At 33.1% G+C, this 9,284-nt stretch overlaps 1 protein-coding gene across 1 annotated transcript in view; it reads right to left on the bottom strand.

Annotated features, from left to right (window-relative positions):
- The window catches only part of LOC107045220, a 13,247-nt gene extending 11,493 nt beyond the window's left edge, over nt 1-1,754 (bottom strand). The window contains exons 1-3 of the mRNA XM_015267406.2: nt 1,425-1,754; nt 214-379; nt 6-146 (exon numbers count right to left, since the gene is read on the bottom strand). Of these exons, the coding sequence (XP_015122892.1) occupies nt 6-146; nt 214-379; nt 1,425-1,483 (366 nt within the window). The 5' untranslated portion in view covers nt 1,484-1,754. The remainder of the gene's footprint in view (nt 1-5; nt 147-213; nt 380-1,424) is intronic.
- Between the last annotated feature and the right edge of the window lie 7,530 nt (nt 1,755-9,284).

Below are 9,284 nucleotides of genomic sequence, written 5' to 3'. Positions count from 1 at the left end.
TAAACTATGGAGTCACGAATTTGGGGATTGTAGGTCCCCTGGGAATGGATTTCTGAAAATGATTCAAGGTGGAACGCGAGTGTTGACTCGCCACCACGATTTGTAATGGGAGTCACTTTGATTGAACCTCGTGTAATCGTTACATTCTGGAAGAAAATCCAATTATTAAAACAGTTAAGGATTACGAAATGGAATATATAATCACGAAGATACCTTGTATAGCGTAATATGAGACTCCCACAACATTATCTGCTTTTCCCAAACGTACACCTCAATTTTGATCCCCTTTGTATCGTCAATTCGAAAGATACGGGCTGTTTTTTTCTCGTTCCTAAACCATTTACGCCCTTGGATGTGATCGATATAGCCGGTTAGAGTACTGTAAAGAAAAATTGACCATGATTAGCTGTGTAACCGATAGGTTTGAAGCTTAAATGAACAAAAAAAAAGAAGAAATTTCATTCATAAAAATCACCTCCATGAGTTACCATGAAAGAAAGACAGATAATAACAAATCGTTCGATAATTGATGATTGTGAGAAATTTAAATTGCATTATGAAGAATCATTGGAATAAGCTACGGATTGGGTACTAGAAGAATGAGTTAATAAAATTCTCCCTTGGAAATGAAGTAAAATAAATTGCGAGATGATAGAATGAATACACTATAAAGAAAATCAATAAAAAGTCTAGCAAATTCACTGGAAAATTCTATGGGAATTTTATAGGAATTCAATGGAATTCCTTTGAGATGTCTATTAGAATCCTATTTAAAAATTGTATTTGTGTTTGCACCGATTCTATTAGAGATTTGAAATACAAAAGTAAATAGATTTTGAATTTTTTATATTGAAATTATTGTTCACAAATTTTCTAATCGTCTTTGGCTGTATTTTGATTAGTTTAATATTATGCAGAGATTATTCGACCGTAAATTTTTAAATGAAGAGAAGTTTTTTTTCCTCATGACCACAAGGGCGAAAAAAAACCTTCCCTTCAATTTGTTTAGTTTTGCATTATGGAATCCGAGTGGAAGAAAAGCTGAGAAAAGCGGTGCTCAATAATTTGAATGGAAAAAATCTCAAGAGAGAAACTCGAACAGAAATTCAAAATTTATTGACTTTTTTCTTGCTGATATGCAATAGAATCGGCGCAACGGAAAGAATAAGATTTTTTAGTAAAATTCCAATAGAAATCATGTAGAATGCCTGTAGAATGTCAATATGAGTTTCTAGCAAATTCACTACGTTTCTTTTATTTTTTGTTCTCATACTAATGATTTTACACTCAAAATAAGGGATGCTACAAAGTGAAGAAAAAAAATGGCGGAAGGTGAGTATTCAAATTCATGGCAGAAAAGATGAAAAATTGGAAATAAATCACTTAATTTCATAGAAAAAAATTGAAAAATAAAAAGCACTTACACGTTTGTGTCACCAGCACTTAAACACTCGAATACAATATTTTTTGAATAATTAATCATCGTTCTTTCTATAACCACTAATGATCGCACTCAAAATCCAGCGAATCGACTTGTCGTGAATGGTTTGTTCTTGTTTCCACGTGACTATCTTCACGATGTTTCAATGCCTGGATATAGGTGAGACTGGTGGGGGATTATATTATAGTCGATCAAAAACAAACGATGACGACATTCTTAAATTCCGCAAAAAGACAATCGATTCTCTGGCAAATGGCAGAGAAATTCTGAACTCGTGCCCATCCGGACACCCGCGGTGTAACATTTCAGTGAACTGAAGTGCTACAGTGCCCTCGCAAGTGCCCTCGTGAATAGCTATCGGTGTTAATTAGGTGAGTACTATTATTATACCATTTTGATATTTATCCAGGATTTCGTGGTCATTAAGTGGGCACATGATATTCTCATGATTTTTGTTTACAAATGAATGCATTGGAATCGTCCAAGTTCTAGTTATGAATTTTTTGTGTTTGTAGAACAATTGAGACAATGGCGGGAAATCCACGTAACCCAGATGAAATCGGCCATATAATTGCACTTTTGAATCTGCATAATGCCGATGGAGCGGGAAATCTCGAAGCGGAATGTAACAGATGTCCGTACTTGGATGGGACATGGTTCATACCCAATATTGATAAATCATCAATCAACGGGACCATCTTTGCCACTATTTTCTGTTGAAATGTTCAATAGAAAATATTTCACAAAGAAAATCGATAGTATTTTATTTTTCTGTTGGAATTCTTCGGCTTGAATTCTGAAAGTTTCTTTGAGCGATTTTCAAATTGATAAGAAAAGAAGAAAATAAAAAAACAACTCAGAAAATTCGAGCCGAGGGGATTCAATTGACTTTTTCTATATAATGTTCTCAATTGAATATTTCAATACAAAACGACAAAAACTTATTGAAAGTTCAAAAGAAATCCAATAGAATTTTCTAGTGAATTCGCCAAGTATCTCATTTGAATTTTTTCATGCGTGAGATATTCTTCGTAGAGCACAGTAAGATCTATAGAAATACTCAAATGAAAATTGAAATTGAAAGATCTATAGAAATACTCAAATGAAAATTTTTACATCTACAGTGGATTCGGAGATATTCTTCAACGAACTCTCATGGGAGCATTGTTTTGGCGCTCTCACTCTGCTCTATAAAAAGTATCAATACAGAAATTATCATTCAGATTCCAAGTTATTTTTGAAAAATTTACATGTTTGAAGGACTAAATGTCATTTTTCCCTGCATTTGACTCCTGAATTCATGAGAGCACTAGAATTTGAGAAATATTTCGGTTAAGAAATTTGCAACAGAATTTTACGATAGAACAAAAGGAAACAAAAGGTTAAGGAACAATTGCGAATGGCCATCTGAAACTTTCTTCCTCAGGCTTGAGTTTTCGAATGAGAACAAAAATACTGTGAAAAGAAGTTGAAAAATTTCTGCTAAAAAATCCCTGTTTTTTAATTAAATGAATTTCACAACATGCTCTGCAATTTTTGTTTTTTCTTCTGTGGAGGATTTGTTGACCGATTTTTTTAACAGAATCAACGACAGAATTCTCAATAGGAACTCAATAAGAATCCGATCAAATTTCCCAGCTAATGCAGCAGCTTTTTCTATGAATTTGTCTTGTACACAGCCTAATTCGATGAATGTCTATTGCATTTTTTCAGATATACCATCCCTGTCAGTTACAAGAGTATTATGCTTACATTGAAGAAAGGAGGGGACAAGGCCAATAAATCAATCAATGCACTGATGCTGACAAAATTTAGTTGCTATGAGTGTATTAATAAAGATCTGATCAACTGATTCCATGAATTGAACTGATAGTAACTGTATAATCTAGTTCCACAAAATATTTTCATGTTTTGTATAGTTCCACATATGAACAAATTTAGTAGAAAAACAAAGGAGGACATGGAATGTTAGAAGACGCTTCTAATTTTTCTTATTCGCAAAACCTCCAGAATCTAATCAAAATTTTCGCGCTTTCTATTGAAATGTTCGATAGAAAATATTTTGCGGAAAAATTCGATAGAATTTCATTTTTTTATCGAATTACCTTGGCCCAGATTTTATAATTTTTTTTTATTCTCTTTTTTTATTGTTTTCAATTCAAGAACGGAACGAAAAAACTTTGTAGATTCGAGCAGAGGAAATTTGGTAAAATATCTACTATTAGACATTACAATAGAAAATTTATACAAAAAAACTTACAAAAAATGCCAAAAACTTATAGAAAATTCAATAGAAATTCGATGGAATTTTTTCAACTCATCACTTGGTTTTTAAATTAAATTATTTTGTGGGTGTCGAGTTTCAATATGAATTCATTTAAATCTAATAGAGGAAATGCTAGATTTTTCAATTGTGATTGTTCATATGTGTCTTGTTGTGTGTCTGCTCAATTACCCTTCCCTTAATTAACCTGTCCTTACGATTCATACAATCATGCCATTCCTAAGCTTTGTGGAAAGGATTAACGATAGTATGAAGAATAGCGAAGGAATTTCGATCCGATTATTTCGAACTCGAATGTAGTGAACGAATGGTAATAACCAGTGTGATTTGTGAATTCATCGCAGATGTAAGTGAGACGCGTGTTGTATTCCATTCAGTGCTAATTGTGAATATCCATCTGTTGATGAGGTGAGTATTATCATTCATATAATTTTAGTTTCTCTACCATATCGCTTCTTCCGGCAGAAACATATGACAATTTATATTAAAGAAACTTTGGAACCATTCGCTTGACATCTGAATGAATTTTATAATTTACTGTCGTTATTAATGAGATACAAAACTATATCACAACGGTAAGTGATGACATCATCCCGTTTAAGGTGGAGACAGTAGTATTAGGAAAAAAATCCTTTCTTTAGCCGAAAAAAAATATCTAATGTCAATGATTTACCTATTTTTACGGTGAAAGTTCCACGTTCATTCAAATCAAATACAAATCGAATCCTTGAGAGTTTTTTGGGGTCTCAAAAGGGCTATTTTGATCATGTCTACAAATTCGTTCGAGACTAATCTTCCTCGGTTTCTATTTTTTTCATTTTCATGAATTTTCAAAGATTTTCATCACTGTGGTAACAGGAAAATTTTATATCAAATTCAATTAATTATTGAACAAGTCATAACTTATTTTATTGTTATCAGGATAAAATAATATTTTTATTTTAGCGGATTCCTACCTTTGAAGCGCTAGGCGCATCTGAAAATACATATAAAGGAAAATAGACCAGACGGGAAAATTAGAAATAGTAGACTTTTCAACTTTTTCTTTTTACCAGAATATATTTTTAACTCCAATTTTGTTTGAAATTCTTGTTACAATAAATTTACTAAAATAAAAGATAAGTTTTGTTTGCTACGTCGAGATTCGTACGACAGACACTCTTATGGGTTTAGAATTTGATTTTAACAACATCAGCTAAATTATTTATAGCCGTTTATCGTTTTGTTATTCGTTTTTGCCAATTAATTTATAACAAAGATGATATTGATTTTACATCGAATTTTGGGGAAAATCTATGTGAATTCTAACGCTAAATTATTGTTATATTTTTGCTCATTTACTCACTTTTTGCTGATGAGCGGAATTTATTAGGAACTGCGCTGCCTTTCCTGGCGCGTAAAAAAAAATTTGAATCTAATTTTTGTCCCTTTTTGTCACAATAATTGAAATTTTGTCTTAATTGAAATTTAAAATTTTCTGGGCGAATGGTGAACTATTGATATTATGTTTTTCACTGTTTGATTTAACTTTCAGAATTTTCACTTAATATTATTTTTCTTTAAATTTATGAATTTTATGATTTGAGTCTTTTCTCGTCACTTGTATGTCCATGCACTTTTTCTTTATATTTTGCGAAAAACTTAGCAAACAATTCGGAGTTTGCCGACCGCTTCGCGCCGAAAATCACACTACGAATGTGTGCGTAATTGTGTGAAATTTCGGGATTACTCGGATAATTGATCACTTGTACGTCAGGCAGGTTTTCTGATCCTGAAGTTTCGAACGCGTGATTATCCGAGGAGTTCGCCTAATTGGTGTGCCCCTTTTGGCATCTAAGATGCGACTGACTTTGAAAATGGTCGATTTCGTCTCTATGGGGTAAATTGATTATTTTACGATTTTCGGTTGAAGCGGTCACATGGGTTTGTTCACTTTTCGCTTCCATATAAGGAGCGTTATTAAATTTTGCTCGATTTTCGAGTCAGCGTTCCTACGAGCGATGAATTTTGCCGAGCAGAAAGTCGACACCGGATGCATGCAAATAGCTTTTTTCATTTGCCTGCATTGATTTATATAAAATTTATATTTTTGACTAATTTGGAATTCTTGTTAATTACGTAAAATTTTCTAACATGACATCACTGATAGGAGCTCAGGTATGGGGAAAGCATTTGATATTTCGATTTTATTCCTTTACAAATTACCAGTTGAGGGAAAATAATTTTTCAACTGCAGGAAATTTGCACTTCTCCCTCAGTTTTCGAATGAAAAGCTTTTCAACTTTTTTCAAATAGGAGTAAGAACACAGAATACGAAAAACTGAGAAATGAATTGAAACGTGTTTCCAGTTCTTTGAATCTGATTGATTTTTACGGAAAATTCCAAAAATATTAAGTTTTCTGGGATATATTCTTTGGAAAACTGAAAAAGATACATTTCATGTATTTTAAAAATCATTTGTCCTCAACTATTAACTCGTGAAAAAATAAATTCGAAGAATCGGTCAGTTCTCTTACATCTTGAGTCCTATTATTATTATTATTATTATTATTTATTGAGAAAGTCAGTAAGCTGATACATCTCTACCAAGTAAAGTACAAGTTCTGTCGCTGTGCGTGCGTAAATCAATCCTCTTATTATATATTTGATTTATGAGTTATAACGAGTTAACATATTTTTTCTAGCAGTCCTCAAAGGGGGGATATTAGTATTAAAACTCTGAGAAAATTCGTAATAAAAGGAGAAAAAGAACCCCAAGGAGGAATGTCATAAATGGACGTTGGAAAACAAACAAACTCTATAATTTTCAAATTCGTTAAATGAGTCACACAACTCACTTACCTCAATTGATGCAACTTTTCTTTTATCAAACTGGGAATCATGAAATACCATTGATCCAAGCGATTCTCATCAATTATTCACAAATGATTTTTTTCTAATTTGCATTCTATCAATGCGATACCATTCGTAATAATTCATAAACCGTTGTATTCATCATTTCGAGCTGTTCAATTCGATTCTTTCTTCTAGAAGATGCACCTGCAAGAGGAATAACTGTTGAGAAAGAAAGAAACTTCGAGGAAATTTACAAAATGTCGGGCAAAAGCGACGATTCTCAGGCAAGTAAAGGTATCCAACAGTCCGATGAAAAAGCCAATGAAACTATCGAAGGACCTCGTCTAGTGGAGGAGTGTAATAAACGGCCTCACTTAGATGGGCGGTGGTTCGTGCCTGATATTAAAAAATCTTCAATTGCGGGCTCAATCTTTGCTGCATGTCAGCCATGTAAAAATGATCACAATCACGAGACAGTAATAAAAGGGAAATTAGATTCTTCATCCAATTACAGAACACATTTGAAGGTGAGATTACTTGAATGAGTCAAAAATCAATGGAATCCGTTTTTTATATACAACTTATTCTAATGATGCATTTTCTGCAAATCTTCCTGTCCCAAAGTTTTCTAGTTTCTTTTCTCTATTATTTTTTCCTCATTTCTCTATCCTCCTCATCCAGAAAATCAAATAGAATCGGTGAAAAACTAAAAGAGAGTCGAGGATAATTATGTTGCGTATTTGCTACGTTTTCTTATGAATTTTTTTCAAACGCTCAAGCTCTATAGAATCTCCAATCGAACGAAAAAAAAAGTTCTTTAGAACTTCCATCGATAGAATGTTCAAATCTATTAATGAGTCATGTTATATATTCTCTATCAAATATTTGTTATCACGAAAAGCACACGATGGAAAGCCCTGGAATTCTCTGACAAAATCGACGGAAAATTGCTTGGATTAAAATATAATTTTCCCGAGTCATCGTTAGGTTCTTTGACGGAATTTTTGAACGTGACTCAATCCGATGTAATCACAACAAATATTTTCAGAGGAAGCATCCAGAGCGTGTAAGGGAGTTGGAATCTTATGTTGAGATGAAGAAAAGCCGAGTCGAAGACCCCAAGGATTGTGGGCAATACAAAGTCCGGTGCGATTTTTCTCAAAAACAATTTGAGAGCAACGTGTCGAACCTTTGTCTGGAAACATTCGCACCCTTCACCATAGTTGAGGAGCCCACCTTCCGGAAAATTTTTGACGGTAATCTTGATGGACTCAATGCCTAAATTTTTATCCCGAGTTTTCATTGCCTCCATTCCAATCATTGACAACAAAAAATCAAACTCTAAAAGGAATCATGATCGATGGTATTGTGCGACGAAAATAATACAATTCCATACACTGTTAAACATTTTTGTCTGAAATTTCCAATCTATTTCCCGAAAATATTTGTCAAATCTAAGATCCACTGCATTTCCTCTTTAGAAATTCAAATCTTCGGGGAAAAATCAATAAGTATTATAGATTTCTGTTCCATCCTTACCTGAAAATCAATTGAAAACCAGAAAATTCTATTAGATATATGCTCGAATTCCCAGAACGGTGACACTGAATTTCATTTAACGTGAAAAAAGTCATGAAAGTTTAGATTTCGCTGATTATTTCCCCCATCACCCATCCGAACAATAGAATTGCGGAATTCGACGCTTCGTGGACCAATCAGAACAGAATTATGTCGATAATTCCCTGTCGTTTGGTAATTTTCTCATTGCCAAGCGGAATAACAACAAATTGTCTATTGAACCACGATGACACCGAATACCACAATGCTATTCATCGAAATGGTTATGGGGAAAATAATCCGCTAAATACCCCTCGTGCTTCAAAGTTATCAAGTATTTCCCTCCAGCTTCCCTGCAAACAAACGATCGTATCATGTTTTGCAGAATTTTTTTTAAATCTACAAAAGTTCAAGCTCTCATTTGTTTACAACGAAATTATTGGGAAATACTTGAGGTATTATAACCGAAAATTCATGGTACATCGGCGCTGAATTTTCATATTTCACCGAAAATTCAAATTTTCCATTGAACATTCGAATGGATTGAGGCATTCTGATCTTCAGGGTGCCTAAAATTTTGGAATTTTCCTGAATTTTCAGTGAAATCTAAAATTTCATGATTTATTTCCCCTCAAATTAAATTCAGTGTCTCTGGCCTGAAAATTACTAATCAACTTTTTATCAAATTTCATTGTTTTTTCCAACAGTGTACTCTCGTTCACAAAAGACTAGTTGTTTCACCAAACAATTTCCAGAATGCTACAGTGATAAATGATACATGGAAAATTGTAATTATATGGACTTTTTATACTTCTAATTTTCCATAATCAATTGATCCAACACAAATTGTTTTTTGATACACTAATAACAAACTTCTTCCTAATCTCTGTGAATTCTTTCTGCCTATTTTGAATGCAATCCAATCTTATCAAAGTTTCAAGAAATATTGTCAATATTTTTAAAATGAAAGAAGATTCGCTCAATTTGAGAGAAACCCCTTTAATCAGATGAAATAGCGCAACCTGTTGTTGAATACTTGTTTTAGATATGAATATTCGCATGTACGGAAAAAGGCTGCAGCACTTCTCTGCTAGTACATTGAATCGTAAAACGACTGACATGTTCAAGTTAAATATTGCCAAAATAAAAGAGGAAGTTCAAAATGC

Source organism: Diachasma alloeum, unplaced genomic scaffold, assembly GCF_001412515.2.
Source record: "Diachasma alloeum isolate Michigan unplaced genomic scaffold, Dall2.0 Dall_scaffold_00891, whole genome shotgun sequence".
Taxonomy (NCBI): Eukaryota; Metazoa; Arthropoda; class Insecta; order Hymenoptera; family Braconidae; genus Diachasma; species Diachasma alloeum.
The sequence above is the reverse complement of the archived record's forward strand: the minus strand, read 5'-3'. Positions and strand labels throughout refer to the sequence as shown.